General features: G+C 51.9%; 3 protein-coding genes across 8 annotated transcripts in view; 2 read left to right on the top strand and 1 right to left on the bottom strand.

The window, feature by feature from the left end:
* Hic2 (HIC ZBTB transcriptional repressor 2) overlaps nucleotides 1–6,362 on the top strand; it is a 53,122-nt gene extending 46,760 nt beyond the window's left edge. Inside the window, exon 4 of one of the 2 annotated variants that reach the window (XM_039088073.2) lies at nucleotides 296–6,362. In XM_039088073.2, coding sequence (XP_038944001.1) covers nucleotides 296–2,138 — 1,843 coding nt within the window. In that variant the 3' untranslated portion in view covers nucleotides 2,139–6,362. The remainder of the gene's footprint in view (nucleotides 1–295) is intronic. The other variant, NM_001105862.2, reaches the window with a different exon arrangement.
* Nucleotides 6,363–13,295: 6,933 nt separating this feature from the next.
* The window catches only part of Pi4ka (phosphatidylinositol 4-kinase alpha), a 120,985-nt gene continuing 110,993 nt past the window's right edge, over nucleotides 13,296–23,287 (bottom strand). The window contains exons 48-56 of one of the 4 annotated variants that reach the window (XR_001840421.3): nucleotides 22,363–22,472; nucleotides 21,902–22,006; nucleotides 21,692–21,817; nucleotides 21,343–21,463; nucleotides 20,946–21,105; nucleotides 20,140–20,229; nucleotides 19,840–19,923; nucleotides 19,596–19,746; nucleotides 13,296–17,312 (exon numbers count right to left, since the gene is read on the bottom strand). Coding sequence is in view for 1 of the 4 variants with exons in the window: in NM_001415014.1 (NP_001401943.1) it covers nucleotides 19,695–19,746; nucleotides 19,840–19,923; nucleotides 20,140–20,229; nucleotides 20,946–21,105; nucleotides 21,343–21,463; nucleotides 21,692–21,817; nucleotides 21,902–22,006; nucleotides 22,363–22,472 (848 nt within the window). In the remaining 3 variants the exon portion in view is untranslated. The other 3 variants (XR_010055966.1, XR_001840422.3, NM_001415014.1) reach the window with 3 other exon arrangements.
* Tmem191c (transmembrane protein 191C) lies at nucleotides 15,189–17,280 on the top strand. 2 transcript variants are annotated; one of them, XM_063270949.1, is made up of 11 exons: nucleotides 15,189–15,216; nucleotides 15,361–15,563; nucleotides 15,717–15,840; nucleotides 15,920–15,970; nucleotides 16,045–16,122; nucleotides 16,275–16,331; nucleotides 16,415–16,474; nucleotides 16,604–16,668; nucleotides 16,747–16,819; nucleotides 16,924–16,964; nucleotides 17,046–17,280. In XM_063270949.1, the coding sequence occupies exons 1-11, from the start codon at nucleotides 15,190–15,192 to the stop codon at nucleotides 17,248–17,250; spliced, it is 984 nt and encodes a 327-aa protein (XP_063127019.1). In that variant the 5' UTR covers nucleotide 15,189; the 3' UTR covers nucleotides 17,251–17,280. The 2 variants fall into 2 exon arrangements, with proteins under 2 accessions (XP_063127019.1, XP_063127018.1); XM_063270948.1 differs by having other exon boundaries at nucleotides 15,361–15,840.

Genomic DNA, 23,287 nt, shown 5'->3' with positions numbered 1-23,287 from the left:
GCATCCGATCCCTGGGAATCAGAACTGCAGATGGTTTTGAAGAGCAAATGCTCTTAGCCACTGAGCCATCTGCCCAGACTATAAACCTCATGTTTTGCTTGGCACCTGCATTTGCCATGACCTGTTTTTCCATGTGAGTGGATGAAGGAGGATGAGAAGACACACTTTCTCACACATATTGAATCTGCCCTGTACACTGTGCCTGAGGAGGGTGGAGTCAGGTGGGCTCAGTACATACCCTGTGGCAGGCTTTCACGGGTTGCAGGTTAACTATGCTGCCTGTTCTTGCCCACAGGTGGTGCCCGTGGGCAGGGCACAGGGACATGGGGCCAGACATGGAGCTTCCCAGCCATTCAAAACAGCTCCTGCTACAGCTGAACCAGCAGAGGGCCAAGGGCTTCCTGTGTGATGTCATCATCATGGTGGAGAACTCTATCTTCCGGGCCCACAAGAACGTCCTGGCTGCTAGCAGCATCTACTTCAAGTCCCTGGTCCTGCATGATAACCTCATCAACCTAGACACAGACATGGTCAGCTCCACTGTGTTCCAGCAGATCCTGGACTTCATCTACACGGGCAAGCTGCTGCCCGGAGACCAGCCGTCCGAGCCAAACTTCAGCACTCTACTCACTGCCGCCAGCTACCTCCAGCTGCCTGAGTTGGCAGCCCTCTGCCGCCGCAAACTCAAGCGAGCCGGCAAGCCCTTTGGCCCTGGACGAGTGGGTACTGCTGGCATGGGGCGGCCAACCCGCAGCCAGCGGCTGTCCACAGCCTCTGTCATCCAGGCTCGGTATCCAGGGCTTGTGGATGGGCGGAAAGGACACCCTGCTCCCCAGGAGCTCCCTCAGGCCAAGGGCTCAGATGATGAGCTTTTCCTGGGCAGCTCCACCCAGGAGAGCACACACGGCCTGGGCTTGGGGGGCCCAGCTGCTGGGGAGGTGGGCTTGGGGGGCTGCAGCACCAGCACCAATGGGAGCAGTGGGGGCTGTGAACAGGAGCTGGGCTTGGACCTGTCCAAGAAGAGCCCACCCTTACCTCCTACAACCCCTGTCCCCCACCTTACTCCTGAGGACCCAGCCCAGCTGAGTGACAGCCAGCGAGAGTCACCCCCGCCCACGTCCACCTCTGCCCTGCCTGTCAGCAACAGTACCTCATATGTTGAGCTGGGGGCCACTCCTGATGAGCCCATGGATCTGGAGGGGGCTGAGGAGAACCATCTGAGTCTGCTGGAAGGACAGGGTGGGCAGCCTCGGAAGAGCCTCCGGCATTCAGCCCGAAAAAAAGATTGGAACAAAAAGGAACCTGTGGCTGGGTCCCCCTTTGATCGGAGAGAAACGGGGTCTAAGAGTTCCTGCCCAGGGGAAGAAGGTGAGGCGCCTGGGGACAGGGTTCCCAATGGTGTTCTGGCTAGTAGTGCTGGTGGAGGTGGCCCCAGTGCCCCATCCTACGGGGAGCCACCATATCCCTGCAAGGAGGAGGAGGAGAACGGCAAAGATGTGAGTGAGGACAGTGGGCAGAGTGGGAGTGAGGGGGGCAGCGGCCATACCGGTGGCGCCCACTATGTGTACCGGCAGGAAGGCTATGAGACAGTGTCATATGGGGACAACCTTTATGTGTGTATCCCCTGTGCCAAGGGCTTCCCCAGCTCCGAGCAGCTCAATGCTCACGTGGAGACACACACAGAGGAGGAGTTATTCATCAAGGAGGAAGGGGCTTACGAGACCGGCAGTGGGGGTGCAGAGGAAGAAGCTGAGGACCTGTCGACACCCAGCAGTACAGCCTATGCAGCTGAGCCTCGTCCTTTCAAGTGCTCAGTTTGTGAGAAGACCTACAAGGACCCAGCCACACTGCGGCAACACGAGAAGACACACTGGTTGACCCGTCCGTTCCCCTGCAACATTTGTGGAAAGATGTTCACACAACGAGGCACTATGACACGCCACATGCGGAGCCACCTGGGCCTGAAGCCCTTTGCCTGTGATGAGTGTGGCATGCGTTTCACTCGCCAGTACCGCCTCACAGAGCACATGCGTGTACACTCGGGTGAGAAGCCCTATGAGTGCCAGCTCTGCGGGGGCAAGTTCACCCAGCAGCGTAACCTCATCAGCCACCTGCGCATGCACACGTCCCCTTCTTAGAAGCCAAAGACCCGCGGGAGCCCTCTGCAGACTTGCCGCTTGGGAACCCACGGAAGCATAGTGGGAGGGTTGAGCCCCAGAGTCTGACAGGAGGCTCCTCACACCCAGAGCTTTAATCAACAGTATACCAAGGGAAGCCACGAGGAGAGAAGCTGACCAGTCTGGCCCTCTGCATGTGGTGCTGGTGACTACTCTACCTCCCAGTCCTACTTGGCTTTCCAGCTCCCTGAGGGAGCTGCTGAAGAGCCGGTGGGAGTCCATCGTGTGGGTGCCAGTGGGACCTGGTTGGTCTCTTTCCTGCAGGTTGGGCTGGGCCACAGGGCTTCCTGTGGCCAAAAGTGGTGCCGTCAGTGGGCAGGGACCTCGGCTGTGTGTGTGCGTGTGTGCTTGTGTCTTTGCAGTGCAGTGACCCTGTTGTTGGATGCTGGTGCTGGGGGCAGTTCCTTTCTCTTTGAGCTGGGGTGGCAACTGCTAGCTGGCACTGGAACAGTCAGGGTGACCCATTGCCTACCTCTCTGCAACTAAAGAGCCTTCTGGGCCTGTATTGCTGTCATTCCTACTGAGCTGTTCCTATTTCTTTTTTACAGTTTTTAAAAATTCTTTTTTAAAACCAAAATGAACAATATTTTCCTCCTGCCTCTTTGGGGATGAGCCTGGGTCTGCAGACTGAATGTAACTGGGGCAGCTGCCCCTCCCTGTCATTTCCCTAGTCCTGGTGCTTGGGCATGGTTGAACCTGCCTCTCCAAGGCCCCAGAAGCCCTTCTTGCCCAAAGGCTTCCCTGATCCTGAGCCCTGCCTGCCTGGGCTTCCTCAGGAGAATATGCTTTTCCCATAATTTCCAAGGAATGTCCCTTGTCAGAGGTACTTATATTGAGAACCACACCCTCTCCCCACATACCTTTTTGAGATGTTGGAACTGGAAGGTCTGAAGTTTCAGAGGGTAGAGGGGAGGCTAGATTCCAGGGCCATCGGTACGTGTGTGTGTGTGTGTGTGTGTGTGTGTGTGTGTGTGTGTGTGTGTGTGTGGTGTGTGTGTGTGTGTGTGTGTGTGTGTGTGTGTGTGTGTGTGTTGCTTATGCACAGATGCTTCACTTCCTGGTTCACTGAACATGATGGAGAGCCTTCTGACCTTTGCTACCTCTTGAATTCAATACCCAGTACAGTTGAGGCTGAGCCACTTGCTTTTGTTTTTCTGTAGTGGGAGTAACCTGGGCTTGGGCTGGCCCGAGCCCCTTATGGGACCCAGTGTTCTCTGAAGGGATATCTGCTGCTCAGGGGATGTTGTATGCAGGGCAGATGCTGGGCATCTGAGTAACAGAAGCCATGAGGAGGGAGCAGCTCCCTTTTATGAGCCAGGGTCAGGTGGAAGTGAGCCCAACCCATCCTGTCCCCTCCTGAGCTCAGGTATGTCTAGTAACCTACTGCAGAGCCAGAGGTGACGGTTGATCCTACCTATACTGACTAGTACAGGTCAAGCTAACCCTTCCATGGGTGTATCAGCCAGCCTCAGATGTTTGCATGGACTCCTGCAAGGGGCAAGGCAAGACAAGATTGTCTGTGCTGTGCCTCAGATGACCCAGAACTGGGCCTGTCGTCATGTTGCTTCATGGCTTGTCATGTTCCTTTTGATTTACTTCAGACCAAAAAATTGCAGTCATCCCCTGCCTGCCTCCACCCTCAGATCAGAGACCCTGTAGCCTGAGTGCAGTACCCAAGAGTGTTGGGTGTGGGAGTGAGGGTACCTGGCCAGGCCTCCACATTGTGCCCTTGGACTGAGCCAGCCCTCGCCAGGAATCTTAGTTCTCTTACTGAACACCTGAATGCGTTCAGGGCACCATTCCACCCTTCCAGGGAAGTGACAGGGCATGCCAGCCCCCGCTCCCTACCACTCACCCACCCAGCAGCACTTAAGTCCCAGGACACAAGGTCTGAATGGCATGGGAATTCCGTGTGGCTCCCAGGCTGTGGGCACCCTCATCTTCAGACATTCAGGGCCTGGGAGCAGAACCCTAGGTACGCTCTGCATGTCTGTGGGACGGAGTGTTGTGCCCGCCTGCCTTAGTGTTGTAACAAGCCTTTTCTATATTTTAAAGAGAAAGCAAAACACTAGTTTCCTATTTAAGATTTAAGGGTTGTTGGGATGGGTGGGATCCACACTTGGATTCTCTTTTCTTTGTTTCCACTGGCGCATGTTGTGAGTGTGTCTCTGTGTGTGTCTGTGTGTGTGGAGATGTTAAGAGCCTCATGGAAATCATGCCATAGGAGGCCAAGGCGGCGTACAGTTCTCTGTTTTAGTCATTTAATTCCTGAATGTTTTGGAGAAACAGGAAACAGAAAATAGCAAATGTCATGTAGAAAAAAAAAAGTTAAAAAAAAAAGATAAAAAAAAAAAATCAAAGGAAAAAAAAGCTCATACCCAAATTCACAAAACCTATTTTTTAAACCAAAGCACATTTTGAATGAGTATGGAACCTCAGTGGGCTCAGAAAAAAAAAAAAGCTAATATATTTATCTCATTGTTTACATAAACTTAAACAGTTTCAGACCTCAGCAGCTATGACACCAGTCCCAGGGAAACTCCCCCCTCCCACCTGGGTCCTTCTGAGTCGACCCTTGAGCAGCTCAAGGGCAGAGGCAGCCCTGGGCGCTGGGTAAGGACCAGAAGTCCCCCCTAGCTTCACCTGAGCCCTCATCCCCAGTTTTTGGGGCCTCTTCAAGCTCAGCTGCCACCAAAGAGCATGCACCAAGCTGACCAGCCCCCAGGCTTCCTAGCTGAACCCAAGGGGTGGATGTTGGCCCTGCCCATGAGCCTTGTGTTACTGTGAGAGTCACTCAAGCCAAAAAGCAGGTAGCTTTAGAAAGCTCAGTGGACTCTGTCATGCACACAAACTATCCCGGGCAGCAAAAGGGTCTGACTTGAGTCTGGTCCTTACTGACATGGTGCGAACACTCTCAACAGTGTTGTTTTTGTATCAATGTTTGTGCAGTGATGAATGTATTTATTTCTCAGACTTAGGGCAAGCTGGTTGGAGCAGGCCCAGCTCTGCCAGTGCCCACTCCCACCGGACCGAGCTACTGCAAGGGCTCTTCCAAGGTTGCAAAAAGGAAAAGATGAACTTAACATGTAAGAACCTCAGACTTGCAGCATAGCCATACTCCTCAGCTGTGACTCCTGGCCTCATGTGGCCCAGGAGGTGTGTTTTCCGTCCATCAACACTGAGGGGAGCCAGGTCCCCACCTGCTGCCCACACTATCAGTATTCACTGGACCTCAGGTCCTTGTGCAGGAGTGCGATCTGCTGTGCTGTCTGTCTGTCAGCTGGCAGACTGCTGCCTTCCTGAGTAGGGGAGCCCTGGGCAGCCGGGAGGGCAGGGCTCAGGGAGCAAGTGCTGTGAACGGAGGCAGAAACCAAGGGCAAGGCCTGAAAAGAATGGACAGGCTCTCAAAGCCCTGCTCTGCTCTATTAAAGGGACCAAGGTCTTCCTTTCCCCAGTCACGATGGGGCCAATGTTACTGAACCTATGAAATGGATGCCAGGAATGAGGGATAGAGAGGGACCCGACCTCAGTCTGACATTCCAACCCAGGAAAGGTGGGAGCTGTGGACCCATGCTGCCCAGGACCCCCTTCCTAGGACGCCTGCAGCGTCAGTCACCTTACTTTAACTTTCTACCAGGGACCCCTCCCCTACCTCACCTCGCTATTTATTGCTGTAATTTATTGACCTCAAAAATGCTGCATAACAGACCTCACGGGTCAGGGAGAGTTCCCAGGGTCCTCCCCTCCACTTGGTGGGGCCCCATGGGGCCAGGTGCTGAGAGGAACCCCCTGTACCCACCCATCACTCACTTCCTCCCAGAGCCCCAGGTTGGGTTCTGTCCATCCCATTTGCAAATACCTCAGGAGGGATGGGGCGTATGTGTTTCATTTCATTGGAACTGGAAGAGGGATCACAACATCCTTTCTGCCCTTCCCCAAGCAGGGGAGGGGCTGGAATCGCACTCCTGTACTGCTCACCCTGTTGCCACTCATCACATTGAATTGAGTTTACTTCCCTAAAGAGTTTGGATGGATGCATTCAGGTCAGAGCTGCAGCTTTGCAGCCCTCCAGTGGTAGAGTGATTTATCCATGACTAGTCTCTCCATTCGAAAGCGTGCAGTCTTAATGTACAGTGATGAGAAACTGTTATTTTATGATCTTTTCATTAAACGCTTGATTGAAAACCTGTGGAGTCTGTGACTATACTCTCTGACAGATTGATGGTAGCCTCCAAGTCTTAGAGCAGGACCTGGGACAAACTCATGGCAGGGGAAGCTCCCCTTTAGATGTGGGCATGGTCATAGGAACGCTGGCTCAAGTTAATTAAGGCTGTCCAGAAAGCAGATAAAGGGCCAGTTAGGGTGGTGGGATGAGGAGGTCTGGCTAGTACCCAGGACCACAGTTGAAACCAAAAGAGGGCTGGGGCAAGCACCCCCCACCCACACCCCCGTAGTCCTGGTCATCCTAGACTACTTGTACTATAGACCAGAAAAAAGATCTTGCTGGGTTTTAAGGCATGCGCCACCACCACCCGACTGATGGGAGCTATCTTAGTGGGCCTAACTTCCAGAACTAGTGTTGGTTCCTGCCCTACATTTTGGTAAGCTTGATTTTATCAAAGTGGTTCCTAAAGGCTTGGCTTGTGACAAGAATAGTTTTCCTAGCTACGTTCAAACTTCCGGGTTTGTGCTTGCAAGGTAGGATGACACAAAAGATAGATTCGTGGACATGAGAAGCTGACTCAGCCTGGCAGTGGTGGTGTAATGTCTAATCTTGGCTGAGGCAGGTGGATCTCTGAGTTTAGTCTGATCTACGGAGTAAGTTCCAGGACAGGCAAGGCTACAAGGCTGTTTTATTTCTGAAAACAGACTAATGGCATGTACCCCACATCCAGCCAGGCTTGTTTCTGTGTCTATTGGTGTCCTCAGATACCCAGGGACTGGAGCTAGCTGCTGTGTGGGTGCTGGGAATCAAATCCTGGGTCTTATGTAAGAGTAACAAGTAAGCCACATCTCTGGATCGAATTCCTAAAGATTTAAAAACACCGTGGTCCTGAGCATGGTTGAATCCATCGGGGTGTTCTTGGCTCCTACCTTTTTATGTAATGAAAGTCTAGTCTTGGTGGCACCTGCCTTTAATTCCAGCACTCCAGACTCAGGGGTCAGGGACAGGGGATCTCTGAGTTTGAGGCCAGCTTGATTTACATACAGAAATCCTGTCTTGGGGGTGTGTGCGTGTGTGCGTGCGTGTGTATGTGTGTGTGTCTTGACTCATGAGTGCAAGCTTTGTGGATGCGCTCTGCCAGATGAATTGTATCCTAACTCCTAATTGTGATCCCTCACTCCCAAGTGCTGCTGCCTAGACCTGGCTGCTTATTTTAAATTCCCATGGATGTAGTCTCTCCATCCCCTTCCCCTGACTCCCCTCTGTTCTTGAGATAGTGTCTCACATGTAGCTCTGCCTTGGAACTAAGGAACATCCTTGACTAGGATGGCCTTAAATTCACAGATTTCCTCCTGCCTCTTGCTCCCTGTTGAGATTAAATGACCACTCCTAATGTCTATTTCCTAGTAACTTTTTAATTAAAGATTATTTATGAGCTGGAGAGATGGCTCAGTGGTTAAGAGCACTGACTGCCCTACCAGAGGTCCTGAGTTCAATTCCCAGCAACCACATGGTGGCTCACAACCATCTGTAATGAGATCTGATGCCCTTTTCTGGTGTGTCTGAAGACGACTGCAGTGTACTCACATAAGACCAATAAATCTTTTAAAAAAGATTATTATGTATTATCTTTTTTAAAGGACTATTATTATTTAATAATAATTATCTTATTACTAAAAAGATTATTATGTTCTGTCATATTGCATGCCAGAAAATCAAATCCTATTATAGATACAGTTCCATAAGCTTTCCTAAGCTCCCTTTTGCTGCCAGTTAGCGATGGCCTTTCTATTGCTGCGATCTTGCCAGTTTTAGCTCCCTGGCAAGAAGCACCGAGACCTAATAAAAATGTATTAACAAGCTGCAGCCACCATACTGGGCAGATACTCATCTATTCCAACCCTCCGTAGCTGCTGACGTACGTCCCAGCCTTACATGGCTCTTTACCTTCATCTGACCCTCAGCCTGGCTTGCTCTCAATGCACACCATGTGTGTCCTCATATGGTGTATCCTCATGATGACTCCCCTGACTGAATTCTGCCCCCTCTCCTCTTCCCTCTTCCCTCTTTGCTTGGACCTCTGAGATTGGGAGTTCCGCCCTATTCTCTTCTGTCTGGCTCTAGGCTGAATCAAGTCTTTATTAACCAATCGGAGATGAGGGAAAAGAATTTTTACACATCGCTGAGACAGGAGATGGTCCAAGTCCGACAATGCCAACATCTAGACTGGACACGGTGCACAAAACCATCCCAACACATTATAGGTGGTTGTGAGCCATGTGGTTGCAGAATCTCCCAAGGAGCTCTTAGCCATTGAGCCATCTCTCCCGCCCCCAAAATTAAAAAGATTTTGATGGCCAGCTCAACTATCATACATAGCTTAGAGGCATTTCCTCCCCCAAACCATGATCTGAGCTGTTTCCTTTCTAGGTTCCTTTACAGTTTCTCTGCGATTCTGGAGGTGAGTGCACACAAAGCTTCGCTTGTCTGTGCTGATCGGACTGCTACTGCCCCATGCTCTGCGAGTTGGTGACAGTTCTTCCCCAGGTCTATTCGAAGAGGCTTTTGACAACTCTAGCTACTGCACCCCACCTCTAAGGGCCCCACTCGGTGAGGACAGCTCAGTCCTCAGGACAGCACAGCTTCCTTTTACAGTGTCAGCCCCACAGGATCTGGACCTAACCTGCGGTAAAAGCCCCAAGTGTCATTTGATCACAGAAAAGGAAGCTGAGGTGCTTTGGTCAGACTATGCTTGTAAGGGTCTCCCCCTCCCCCGCCCCCACCGAGAATCTCACTGTGTCACTCTGTAACCAGACTGGCCTCATGGAGATCTGATTGCCTCTACTGGCCGAGTGATGGATTGAAGGTGTGTGCCACCGTGCTTGGCAAGACACTCAGGGTCCCATGTCATCCAGGCTAGTCTTCACCGTCACAGTTGAAGATAGCATGATTCTCCTGTCTGCACCTCCCAAGTGCTGGGACGTGTGGGATACTAGATGTGTGGACCCCAGCTGTCTTAGAGCATCCCAGATCCTCACGCCCTGACCTTGTCCTTGGCTCTACCCACAGAAAAGGAGGAGTGGGGGAAAACAGCAAAAGTCTGGGACCTCGGCAGGAGCAGCAAGTGTTCAGAACCACTGAGCCATCTCTGCAGTCCCCGAAACCTGCTTTTCAGTCTGTGGGAGAGGGTGTGCAAAGGTGTGTGCATGTGCTCCCCTCAGTGTGGGTGACTGTGGATCAGTGTGTGCATGGAGGTCAGGGACAACCTTGGGTGTTAATCCTCACCTTCCACAGGAGACTTTTTTTTTTTTCAAAAAAAAAAAAAATCTTTGGCTGCTCAGTACCCCAAACTGCCTTCTATGAATTCTTCCCAATTTTCCACAGACATCCTAGGACTTCAGACAAACACTGCAGCTTCTGGTTTTGTGTGGGTTCTGGGGATTTACACTGGGATCCTTACCTCATTTCTTATTTCTCTAACCCGTAAAGGGGACTTTTGAATGTCCCATTTCTACTATCCTGTGTAAACCAGGCGGTGGGGGTGGAGGAGGAGGTAGGGTTGGAGGAGGAGGTGGGGGTGGAGGTGGAGGACCCAGTGCACAGGAACATGGGTAATACATCCAGGCAGGTGGCAGACAATGGGATTCTAAAGTATGGTGTAGGTGCTGAGGTCAAAGGAGTCCAGACCCCCTCACCTTCTTTCCCAGTGTACCATCAACAATCCATCTCAGCTGCTCATAGTGTGGGGCCAAACCATATCACTAAGATAGCCCAAGGTATCTGTAAGCAGCCTCTAGCACCCCCGTAGGAACAGGGAACACTACTGAGACAAAGTTCAGAAGAGCACTGGCTGCTTGCTTGGCTCTCAGCTTCCTTGATAGCCAGTGGCCCATTGAGCCCAGCTGTGTCACTGCAGGGCGGGGGGAAGGTGGGTTGGGGCAGTGAGCGGACACAGGGGGAGCCTGAGGCCACATCTGCCAGGCTTTTGAACACTAGCTTCTCCCAACAAGAGCCTGTGTCCTTGGCCGCCTTGCCAGGTTTCTGTAGCAGAAGCAGGTCATCTGTTAACAGATGTCTGATAATAACATTTTACCCTATGTTCTGGGCACCATCCTAGCTGGGTTCCAGTGGCTGCCCGGTGCTGAGCACCAAGGACAAACTGACAGCATTGGGAAGGATGGGTTATATTTGGGGTGCATGTCTGAAGAGTGACAGGGGGCAGGCGTTTGTGACTCGGCGGCTACCCCAGATTGGCTTGAATTTGTGTTTTGTGAAGTCACAGTCAAGGAAGGGTTTAGGAAGGTTTAGTGGCGAGCGGCATAGGACAAGCAGGCCTTGGGGAGTTTGATGATCCAGTCTGAAAGTGTCAATGAAGATGTAAGAAGCAGGTGGCCTCCTCAAACCTCCTTGTTTATGGGGATCTCTCAGTATTGGTTAAAGAGTAACCAGGACACAGTGGGCTGAGGCAGGGGGCTTCCCACTGTGAGAAGTCTGTAGGAGAGAGGTCTGTGGGTTGCAATAGGAATTACAGACAGACCAGGGGTAAAGGCTGTGTGTGAGGCTGGGGGATTCGGAGCAGAAGGCAAAGGGAGACCTGCAGAAGCCGCTGTGGGGGATCCTAATGGAGTCGAACATCAAGGTGGACAGGTTGGGATGTTTGTCATAATTTTGGGTGAGAGATGGAGAAGGCTTGAGTGAGCTCTGAGGAGATGCCAGCCTGTCCAGAGAGCAAAGAAGGTGTCCCATTAGTGAGGGACACCTTTGACTGTTTCCCTGGCGAGTACGGCCTCGTAGTACTGATTTCTTCCAAGGCAGGAGATGGTCTCTAGGTAGCAGGGAGAAAACCTCAGACCAGGGCCATCCTTCCCAGGTGAGCCTGGGTCCCAACCTGGCTGGCAATGTGCAGTGTTTCACAACCTGTCTGTGTGGTTGTGTATAAGGTGTTTGTGGCAGAGTTTGCAGCCAGGACAAGGCCAATAACAAGGCCTACCTATGCTGTGGGCAGGGCGAGCCCCCCGGGTCCTACGCTGTGGGCAGGGAGAGCCACTGGGTCCTACGCTGTGGACAGGGTGAGCCACCCGGGTCCTCAGTGGCTGTTATTCTGTGTAGCTGTTATCAGGAGTTGGGGAAGGGACTGCAGCTTATTCTGCCACACACTGCAGCTTGAAGAGTTTCCGTTCATCTTTTAGGGACCTCAACTCAGGCCACAGACTTAAGGCCTGACACAGAAGGGTATTGCATGATTGGCCAGTGTGAAGGAGAGTTGAAGTTTTACTAAACATTTAAGGGCTGGAGAGATGGCTCAGCGGTTAAGAGCACTTTCTTAGAGGATTTGGTTGGATTCTCAGCACCCACAGCTCAAAGCCATCTATAATTCATTTTAGGGGATATGATGCCCTCTTCTGGCCTCTGTGGGCACTGCATGCATATGGACACGATAAAATACTCAAAACACATAAAAACTAAATAAAATTAAACTTACTGATTTTTGTGTCTTTGATGTTGGGGGCAGCACACACATGCCATGGCCTCCATGTGTAGATGCTAGAGGACAAATCAAGAGTTCTCCCCTTTCACTGTGGGTCTGTGGATTGAACTGAGTTTTAGACATGAGTGAACATGTCTTAGGTAGTCAGGAACTGGTCTTCCAGAGCGTGTCACTGGCCTAATTACAGTGATTAATTACGAAAACTAATTACAAAGAGTAAGAGGGTAAGACAAAGTCCAGGTGCTGGAAGGAAGGACTTAGCCTAGAGCATAGGTGTGGGCTCCTCAAAGACAAGCACAGCTGTGGGTAGGTGAGAGGAGCAAATGTCTTCTGACCTCACGGAACTCATGACTTTAAACCAAAGTGTGGACGCTGCCTAAGCCCAATGTGTTGAAGCGGGTAGTGAACTAAGGATTTTATTTGGGTCACCTAAAAGGAACAGAAATCAAAGACCTGGGAAAACCCACCCTCGCACGGGTGACAGCTCGTGAAAACTGGAGTGTACCACACAGCCTGCAGGCAGCTCAATGGTGTAAGAGTCTCTTTCAGGAAACCAGATTAGTACGAACCTCTTCCGGGTAGCTTAGCAGGTCACTGTCTCAGCAGGACTTACTACCCAGGGAACCTTGAGGAAGGGAGGGTCTCATGAATCTGGTCTGCTTCAAGGCACTTCCTGAGTCTTTTGTCAGTTTGGTTTGGTTTTTCCAGGCAGGATTTCTCTGTGTAGCCCTGGCTATCTTGGAACTTACTCTGTAGACCAGGCCGGCCTTAGAGATCCACCTGCCTCTGCCTCCCAAGCTCTGGGATAAAAGGTGTGCACCACCTCCCATGACGCTTGGCTTCCTGAGGCTTAACCGCTCCGCTTTAGAACTTTGGGTCTAGAGGAAACTCTCTGAGGAAACTACTACACAATAGCTTTCGAGGTAGAGTCAAGTGTCATTCTTTACAATGGTCACGGGTGAGACTTGAAGCTATTTTCTTCTTCTTCCCCCCCCCCCCCCGGAGCTATTATCTTCAAAGGCTGGCCCAAGGAGACTTAGATCCCGGATCACAGAGGGGCACCTGACAGGGTTATTGCTGATGAGATGGGAATGCAAAGTTAATGGTGGTGCTTAGTCTCAATCGCACACGATAGAGTGTGTGTGTGTGTGTGTGTTCTCGAATGCGCACACATTGCAACTGTGTGGATGCCCACCAAGGTCACACATTCCACACATCAGCCTGGCTCGTTGCTACTGTTAGCTCTTGGTATCTATAAATGAAGGGTTTGTGTGTCCAGAGCCTCCACAGCAAATGTTGACAGCAGGTAAGAGTTTTCAGGATGGGGAGGTTTCTTTCCTTCCCATGCCCTAAATTCACTTCTCTGTCTTGCCCCAGTGGCCACGTTTTTGTGTAATCCAGTGCTTTTCTTCCGTCCATTTTTAGCCAGGGATGGTGGTACAAATCTTTGGACACAAAGACAAGATTGACACAATTTGGAGGCCAACCTGGGCTAGAGGGTAGCCAAGGTTACTTAGCAAGAACCTCATTTTTTGTTTTATTTTAAAAGCAACACATTTGACCATAGGATAAAGGCCAGCCCGAGAGGTGCGTCCCGTGATCTCAGTGCTCAGCAGTGGAGATAGAGAGTAAGGGACCCCAAGCCATCCTTGGCTACACAGTTGAGTTTCAGGCCAGTATGAGCAACATGAGACAATGTCTCCAAGGTAATAAAAGAAAACAAAATCAAACAAAAGAAAAAAGAACCCTAGATTAGCAAACCTCGGTAAGTATTGAGGCTGCAGGTGTGCTGGGTGGATGGTGAAGGGAGCCGGTCAAAGGCTGAGGGGAGGAAAGGAAAGCAGAGTGGGCGCGGCTGAGGGAGTCTCCTGGGAACTCCCTGTGAAAAGAAAGGGCACAGAGAAGGAAGCTTAGAGGTACAAGTCTCAGAGGGAGAAGACTTGTCTGGGAGGCTTGCCTCCATCCCCAGCAAATACAAAATTCAAATGTTCAACACTTTCTCCCAAGTTACTGGGGCCAGAAGGGTTTCAGGGACCTGGAGCTTTGAACTCTTTGTATAGATGAGACGAGGCAGCACTGGCGTCTGGAAAGCTGAGTGGTGCTGTCAGCAATGAAGAGTCCCAGCTATCAAACCCCACAGCCCTTCCTATAATAACTGATGGCTTTGTGTGTGATACTGGGAATTGACCCTCGTGTGTGCAGGGATTCTACTGACCAATATCCCAGCTCACTCGTAACAAAAAAGTAATAAATAAGTCAACTCACTGGGTTCTTTTTTGCGGGGCTGGGTTGTTGTTTGAGACAAAGTCTCACTATGTAGCACAGGTTGGCTTCGAATTTGCGGTGGGATTCCTGCCTCAGCCTCCCTAATGAAGAAGCTCGGGAAAGCATATCCTCCAAATTATGAAATATCCCCCCCCCCCCCCCCCCCCGGAGCTAGGGACCGAACCCAGGGCCTTGCGCTAGCTAGGCAAGCGCTCTACTGCTGAGCTAAACCCCTAGATTAGCTTCTTAAACTCTCTAGAGAGATTATAACACCATGGCATGTGAAAAGTCACAGTGTGTGGTTAAGAGTACTTGCTGCGGGCTGGAGAGATGGCTCAGTGGTTAAGAGCACCCGACTGCTCTTCCAGAGGTCCTGAGTTCAAATCCCAACAACCACATGGTGACCCACAACCATCTGTAAGGGATCTGATGCCCTCTTCTGGTGTGTCTGAAGACAGCTACAGTGTACTCATATATAATAAATGAATAAATAAATTAAAAAAAGAGTACTTGCTGCTCTTCCAGAGGGATGACTTTAGTTTCCCTAATCCACATAGCTGGATTACAACTATTCCAGCCTCAAGGGATCTGATGTCCTCCTGAGGCAGGCACACAGAAAAAAGAGAACGTCACACCTGTGGAGCACCCAGTCGCCCTTCACCTACTCAGCCCGACGCTGTACTAGGGGAAAGTCCAGCTACTGAGATCATACCAAAGTTATGATCATTGCAACACAAGCAGGAGAAAAAAATTAAATCTTAATTTTAAACTTTTTTTCTCAAAATTTTAGCACTTCCTGCTTGGTCACTCAAAATCTAAGGTGAGGCGCACCTGATTTAGCCTGTAATTACAGTTACTGTGGTAACTGTGATAGTTCAACTGTCCTCGTTTTTTTTTCTGAGTTAGGGTCTTCTTGTTATACAGCTAGGCTGACCTTGAACTCTAGGTGATCTTACCGCAGCCTCTGGTATTCTGGGATCACAAGGCATGAACCATCAAGTACAGCCTTTCTTTAGAACATTAGTAACTTTTTACCAATCAGATTGGGACTGTGATATTTTTACTGTTTTTTTTTTTTTTTGAGACAGATTCCCATGTGGCTTTGGCTAGCTTCAAACAAGGTATGTAGCAAAGGATGACCTTGAATTCCTGATCTCCATGTCCCCTACACCCCGAGGAGATAGAATTATAGATGTGGGCAAATTGGTAAAGTGTGATCCGCCTCAGTCGGGCTCCGGCGCCCCCTGGTGCCTATTGTGACGCAGGCCACCAGGGCATCCAGGCAGCGGAGGTCCTGGCAGAGCGCTGGGGCCATGGCTGAGCCGCAGGAGCAGCTGCTGCAGCTGCAGAAGGACAACCGCGATGGCCGCCTGCGGAAGCAGGAGCTGGAGGAGCTGGTGCGTGGGCTGGAAGCCGAGAGCGAGAGCCTCACCGGGCGCTTGGACGAGCTGCGGGAGCGAGAGCGCAGGTGCGAGGGCACCGGGACCCCGGGGCAGGCTTGTTGGCAGCCTTCGTTCCAGGCAGTGGGGCTTCAGTCTAGAACTCTCAGGCTGGTGGTGGCTCCATCCCAAAAGATCCTGAGCTCTGGTTTCACCCCAGACCAATTTTCCCTGCCGTGTAGCCTGCAGCGAAGACGAAGTCAAACATCCCGAGCTATTCGAGGGGAGGCACGAGAGGCGGCGCGGGAGCGTGCGGAACGGGCTCGTGGGCTGCTGGAGGCTGCGGAGCAGCACCGGCAGGACCTGGTGCGGGCAAGCGGGAGAGGTGGGGCCCGGGGTGGCTAGGCTGGAGGAGAGGCCTAGACAGCCTGGACCCTGTCTTCAGGAGCAACACAATCGGAAGCTGCAGGAACAGTGGGAGGAACTGTCCAGCCAGGTACGTGCGCTGTCTCAGGTCACGTACGCGTCCCCAAGTCCCTTGAGTCAGGTTCTCATGAGTTTGGTCCCCAGCTTTTCTACTATGGAGGGGAACAGCTGAGTCAACAGCGAGCAGAGCAGCAACTCGGAACTCAGCTTGTGGCGCTGCAGGTACTTGGGTGGGACCAGGGCGGGGCTGTGGGCGGAGCATGGCTGTGGGCAGAGCTGCGCGCACACGTGGGCAGAGTATGGGCCTTGAAGGCCAGGGACCGAGCGGTGTGCGAGGCCTGCAGGTTCTTGACATCACTTGAATCCTCCGGAAGAAACATCTGGAGCTGGCGGAGGCCAAATTCAGCATGCAGGCCGAGGACCTGCGGCAGGTACGTCTGGCGCTGGACTCTCAGGGGAGGGCGTGTGGGGAGGGCTTGTCCTCGCGACGCTCATACCAATCCCTGGCTTCTAGGGTACGCAGCGGACAGAAGAGGCCTGGGCCAGCTTCCAGGAGCAGAGTGGAGTCCTGCAGGTGCGGCCTCTCTATTCTGACAGCCATTCTCTTCCAAATGTCCTGTGGCCTCCACCCTTTTTTCTTTACTCCCTGACTCGAGACATAGCTCACCCTCTGCCCTGAGTCCCTGTTGCCATCATCCTTCAGGAGCTGCAGGGGAAGGTGATGGAAGCAGCAGCTGCGCTGGAGGCTACGCGCAGTGGCTCGGAACCGTAAGGACTGAAACTTGAAGGGCATCGGTAGGCGCTAGGCCCGGCCTGGTGGAACTCACAGCTTCGCCTGTCTTGTAGGTGGAACTCACAGCCTCGTCGAGTGCAGGACTGCTCGGGCTCACTTATGGAGGAGGTGGCCAGGGCTGACTGCGTGAGCGTGGGCTGGGGAGCGCAGGCTGGAGCTGGGACCTGCTGGTGACGATGGCTAGAGCCTAGCGGCTGCCCAGAAAGCTAGATGCAGCCCTTTCTCTGCAGGAAAAGCGGCTGTTCGGGGGTGCGGGCGCGGGGAGCCTCAGGTGAGTGGCGCGTGGGTGAGGGGCAGGTCCGGATTCCGGGTCCCAGAGCCACCACCCACCTGTCGGTTGGTGGTTCTGCAGGCTGTGGGCGCTGAGCGCACTGCAGACACTGCTGCTGCTCCCGCTGGGTTTCCTGGTGCTGCCGCTGATCTACTTGGTGTTGGCACGACCTGACACCATCGGCCCAGGGCTCCAGAGTCTCGGCTCCGACGCGGTCTTCCGCCGGCTTCGCTACACGCTGTCGCCTTTGCTTGAGCTACGTGCTCGCGGGCTGCTGCCCGCTTAGAACGCACCATGCTGGCTTCGGCCGCCTACATCTCTGTCTCCTTTGTTTTCTGCGGTGCCTGTCTGTGTGAAAAGGGCGGGGGTTGAAGTTCGTGTGACTCAGCGACCCTGTCACCGGGAGTGTAGGGGGTGTCTGTCAGCAGCGCGACTGGTTGTTCCGTTCCGAGGTAGTCCTTTCTCACAGCCCTGGCTGCTGAACGTCAGCCCGACCCCTCTAGGGGGTTGTCTGCTATTTTGAGTTTTGGGCAGGATGGGTGCTGGCCTGTCGGATCCCCTCCGATCCCCTCCGTAGCGGGTGGATTATTTCTGGATGCGGATACACAGTTACTCTACACAGTTACTCGAGGTCTACGGGGTTCTCTTGGGCAGGTTTGAGTTCACCATTCCTCCCTCACAGCATCTGAACACACCGGGTCGTGTATGCTTGCCACTGTGGGCTTTGCAGGGAACATGCTGTATATGAGGAATGTCCTGCTGAGTGGAAATGAATCTGGGTTGAATTTTGATCCTGTACACATAAGCTCTAAAGTACTTTTTATTTACAGGTGTTTGTGGGTCTCATCCCAGCTTTGAAGTAGCTAAGCCTTGACCTATCTTCTTGCTCCTGAGTGGACACCAGGGGTGGTTTATTCTGCCTTGGGATTGGACTCAGCTCAGTGCTTATGAATGCTAAGCTATAACCAGAGCATCTAAACAATTATGGCTTTTCATTTAAGTTCATTGGCGACTCCCTCCTTGGAGTGGTCTGTTAAACCTGGAGAGCACACCCGATGTGTTTAAGGTTCTGTAGCATGCAGTGGCCATCAGCTCTTTGCATTGGTGTCTCTCACTGCCTTGTGAGCACAAGGACCTGAGTCTGACCCCAAGAACCAATGTAGAAAAGTCAGCTGGGTAATGTCAGTAACCCTTGTTAGGGAGCAGAGACAAGTATAGATCAGTGAGCTCCAGCTAACTGGGACTGTCTCAGGAAACTAGGTGGTCAGCTTCCAGTATTCACACCAGTGTTTGACACCACTCTAACTCCTGTTGTAGGGAATCTAATGCCCTCTTGTTCCCTAACCGAGCACCAGGTATGCTCAGTGCCTTACTTAGGGTTCCACTGCTGTGAACAGACACCATGACCACGGCAGCACTGATAAAGGACATTTAATTGGGGCTGGCTTGTAGGTTCAGAGATTCAGTCCATTATTGTTATGGTGGGAGGCACGGCAGTGTCCAGACAGACATGGTAATGGAGAAGGAGCTGAGAGTTCTACATCTTGATTCACAGGCAGCAGCAGGAGACTATGCCACAGTGTACAGGTTGAGCATTTGAGACCTCAGAGCCTGCCCGCAGAGTGACACACTTCTGACAAGGCCACACCTACTCCCACAAAGCTACATCTCCTACTAGAGCCACTCCCTATGGCGGAGCATTCAAACAAGTCTATGGGTGCCAGACCTATTCAAACCACCAAAGTCATAGTGTGCAAACTACATGCAGACACACAAACATAAATAATCTTACAAAAAGCCAAAACCAGCTGGTCAATGGTGGCACACACCTTTGATCCCAGCAGTCAGTAGGCAGAGGCAGAGGCAGGCAGTTTTCTGTGACTTTGAGGCCAGCCTGGTCTCCAGAGTGAGTTCCAGGACAGCCAGGGCTACACAGAGAAACCTGTCTAGAAAAGCCAAACAAAAAGCAAACAAAGCTAGGCTGAGAGTTCTGTGCCAGGGTCTCAGTGTAGCCGCCCTGGCCTCTCACTTTTACTTTCTCATTCTCCCCCACCCCTACCCTGCTTCCAGTCCCATCTACTGACTGATATGTGGGGGACTCTTGGGGATGGGCCTAGTACGCGGTAGACAAGTGCTTTAACCACTGAATTGCAGACTCTATTCCAATTTAAATTACTTTATGAGACCACACTGGCACGCACCTACTTGGTGCTTGACTTGCCACAGAAACATCCGTATAGGGCCTGCAGACACACAAAGGTGCAGACCTGCTTAGGAAAGTCTCTCGGGAAAGGGCTCCTGCTTGGATGAGCCATTCATCCCAACAGTCACAAGCTGGGGCATAGCTAGGGGATGCGGGTGCCTGCCCAGCACACACAGGCCCTGGGTTTGATCCTCAGGACCAAATCAAAGCAAGACTAAGCTAGGTGTGAGTTGGAAGGACCAGGGATTCAAAGGGTACCTTTGACTAAGGACAAAGTCTTGGTGACCTAACAAACAGAAGTAGCACATTTTAGGGTTCTTATTTTTTATGTCAATTTCTCATGTTTACACAGGAAAATACTTCATGTACCAACATAGTAAGATGGGTGAACAAATAGGGAATGTATCCAGTGTGAAAAAGACTCACACCTGTGCATCCAAGTTCCATGTGCCTGTCACCTCCACACCCAGGCTTATGGTGACAGTACAAGCTGCTCTGTGACACTCAAGGCTTCAGGTACAGTCTCCTCAGTAGGGGATATCATTCTGGTAGTACTGGATCATGTCGTAGGTCCGGCTCCTGCAAGGCCAAGCCAGGAAAGTGAAGACTCATCATTGGTAGCCCTCCCCAGCTGCTTGGGGAACAGGGACTTGGGGACAGGGAGTGACTTGCCTGTTGCTGAGGAAACAGTTTTGGATGATCTTCATGATAAAATTTGCAGCCTCCCGCTCTGTCATGTTCGGGCTGAACCTGTGTCTGGGCGGAGATGAAAGGTGTTTGTGGAAACGGGTCCTGCTGAGGGACCTCCTGCTGTGTCTAGTGTGCTCCCTAACCCTCTTCAGCAACTATTAGGCCATGTAGGGAGCTCACGTCCATATGGCTATTCAAGAAACCCCATCTTCTCTGGGGATCCAAGGATACATAAAGCATTTCTAGGTAGAACTCCAGCAGATGGACAACTCTGGTACTTACTTCAAAAGTTTGATTGTCTGGCCACGGAAACAGGGCAGGCCTGTGTCCAACATGAGTGTAACCAGGGAGACGACTGCATCCATATAGGGGCTGTGGGGACAGGGTGGGGACAACCAGTGTGAGACACCCTGCTCTTGGTCCTGTTGACTAGCTGCCACTTTCCCACACAAGCTGCTTGCAGAACCACACACAGCTCTGTATGGCTGAGTGGTCCTCTCCACTATGCAGGCTTCCAGCAGTGGTTTCAAAGATGCTCTGTCTGGTGTTAGCCACAAGAGCATTTGGGGTGTGCTGAAGTGATACTCTGTGTGACAACTGGTTGCTGGCAGTCTCTCACGTAGCCTTGGTGGTGCTGAGGCTATGGTGAAAGGCTAGCCAGGAAGCCCAGAGAGAAGGGTGCTGGGGCATGGCAGGGTCAGCTGTGGGAGGCTAGAAGATGTGGCTGGAGGTTCAGAGGTTCAGTTGATCATACAGGTGAGATGGGTGACCTGAGTGCAAGGCCCTTCACTTAAAAAGATTTATCTTGTCTTTCATTGTGAGCCTAGCCTATAGCCTGGTCTACACAGTGGTTCCGGGATAGCCAGAGCTATAGTGAGACCCTATGTGTGTGCATGTTTGAGTATCTGCCTGCCATGTGCAGGTGCCTTGAGAGGCCAGGGTGAGGGGTGGGGCTCGCAGAGCGGGGGCTACAGGTCTGTCAAACACCTCATGTGAGTGCAGGACTTCAGTGCCACTGATCCCGACTGCCTCTGGGGGCACGCGTACTCTCCCAGCTTGACACCCCTTCCACATTGCTCATGACTCACCGCACAGCCAGATAACCTCGGACGCACATCTCCATGAACCACTTGAAGGGTGTGGCTTCCATCTTGCCCCCCATAATCATCACCATCTCGTCTGTCAGCTTGATGTCTGGCTCCCAGCCAAGGTTGCCACCCGGTGAGCTTTCAAACATGAAGCCAAAGTCTGCAAAATCCCAAAAACTGCCTGAACTGGGTGAAGGGCTCAGCCACAAATGGACAGAAGCAGTGGAGAAGGCAGGGAGGAAGCAGAGGCGTGTCAGGCTAGAGCAGCTCTCACTTCAACCAAGAGTGTGGGCTGCCATTCTAGTTCCCAGCTCCCCAGGGCCTGGCCAGTCACCCCTATAGGAGCATAGCATCGTGCTTTGGGCACAGGGAGGGTACGCGGACATAGCCTGCTGACCTATGTGGATGATGTGTCCCTTCTTGTCCAGCATGATGTTGCCGTTGTGCCTGTCCTTGATCTGCAGCAGGAACAGCAGGAGGCTGTAGGCCGCCATGCTTCTGATAAAGTTGTAGCGTGCCTGTGGAGAGGTCTGTGGTCTCACCCTGGCTCTGTGGCCCACATCAGAGGCACAGCTAGGTCAGTGGGTGCAGCTGTGTGGAGTATGGAGACAGCAGCACTTTCTGCGGCCTGGGGTTCTAGGTTTCTGTAACACTGAGAGGAAGCTATGGGTGGTGGACTTAGCTCCTAATAGAGGAAGACAGAAGGTAGATACTGGGTGAACTGAGGCAGGCCCTGGGGTAGCTACCTGCTGGAAGGCCAAGGTAGACTCGTCCCCATACTGGCGTGTAAAGTAGTCATACATGCCGAAGTCAGTCTGGCGGCCTAGCTGGTCTCGGGAGGTACAGTCTGGAATGCACTCAATCACCCCACACTGGGGAAGGAAGGAAAGGAAGGGACAGTTAGGTGGGAGCAGGGATGCAATAGTCTCTTTGCCCACCCTGCTCCAGGAACTCACCCCAGGGGCAGTAGCCACTACCCGATAGGGAAAAACGAAGAGGTCCAGGCCAACCAGCTGGAAGATGTTCTTGAAAAGGTCGATGATCTGCAGGGCTAGCATGTCCTGGAACGGACAAGACACAGGATGTAGTCAGTGTCTTCTCCTCAGTCCCTGGACCACTCAGAAGCTAGTGGTCCTGGGGGCTCACACAGGATGCCAGCAGGGGAAGGGGGCAGACTGGCCAAATAAAGAATCTAGGGGTCTAGCCTCACTGCCCAGCCAGGCTGGGCTATCATGGGGTTGCCAGTGAGGATATCCCTTTAAAAATGGTGAAGGGAGGGGCTTCTGTGTCTGCTCCAATGCCTCCGCAGCACCCGAATCAAATAAAAGGCCACGTTTCACAACATGAGGGTCTCTTCTTTGGTTACACTAGGGGTGGTGCCTTGCCCTGCCAGCATAAGTCAGGCCAGCTTTGTCACCTGTCGGCAGTCATCCCCCACTTTGAAGATGGCTGCTTGCCAGCAGATCTTCTTGCCATCAGCCTCTTGCCTGCGGCACTCATCCTCTGTGTCTGAGCGGCACTGCAGACCTGTGGGTGGGGTAGGGTTGCCATCTGTGAGCCTGACTGCTGTAAGGGGGCTTCCCAGGGGCCTAGAATGGCTGGGATTGAACTGAGAGTGAGTTCTGCAAAGCACTAAGGGTCACATGGAGTCACTGGGCCAGGAGTTTCCCGAGGAACACAGAATAGACAGGTTTATAAGAAACTGAAAAGAATCAGGGCTAGAACACAGCCAGGCTACTTAAGACACCTCTCCACATTGGCCTGAGTCCCACAGAGTCTGCACCCCAAACCACAATGTGACCTTATCTAGAATTAAGGTATTTGAAGATGCCATCATTTTTTTAAAAAAGTCATACTAAGCTGGATAGTACTGGATAGTACTGGCGTACACTTTAAATCCCAGCATTCAGAAGGCAGAACTCAATCTTTTGAGTTTGAGGCTAGCCTGGTGTATAAAGCAAGTTCCAGTTCAGCCATCACCATACAGAGAAACCCTGACTTGAAAAACCAAAACCAAAACCAAACAAACAAAAAACCAACAAAAACCAACCAAACCATACTATATGATAACTGTACAAAAAGTGTCCTTTAAAAGAGTTTGTAGGAGAGATGGCTCAGTGGTTAGAGCACTGACTGCTCTTCCTGAGGTCCTGAGTTCAAATCCCAGCATCCACATGGTGGCTCACAACCATCTGTAATGGGATCCAATGCTCTCTTCTGGTGTGTCTGAAGATAGTGACAGTGTACTCATACATAAAATAAATAAATCTTAAAAAAAAAAAAGAGTTTGTAGGGACAGAAAGACAGGCAGAGAGGGAGTGGGCTGAACAGCACCTCTACAA

This window comes from Rattus norvegicus, chromosome 11 (assembly GCF_036323735.1).
Source record: "Rattus norvegicus strain BN/NHsdMcwi chromosome 11, GRCr8, whole genome shotgun sequence".
NCBI classification, from domain to species: Eukaryota; Metazoa; Chordata; class Mammalia; order Rodentia; family Muridae; genus Rattus; species Rattus norvegicus.
The sequence above is the reverse complement of the archived record's forward strand: the minus strand, read 5'-3'. Positions and strand labels throughout refer to the sequence as shown.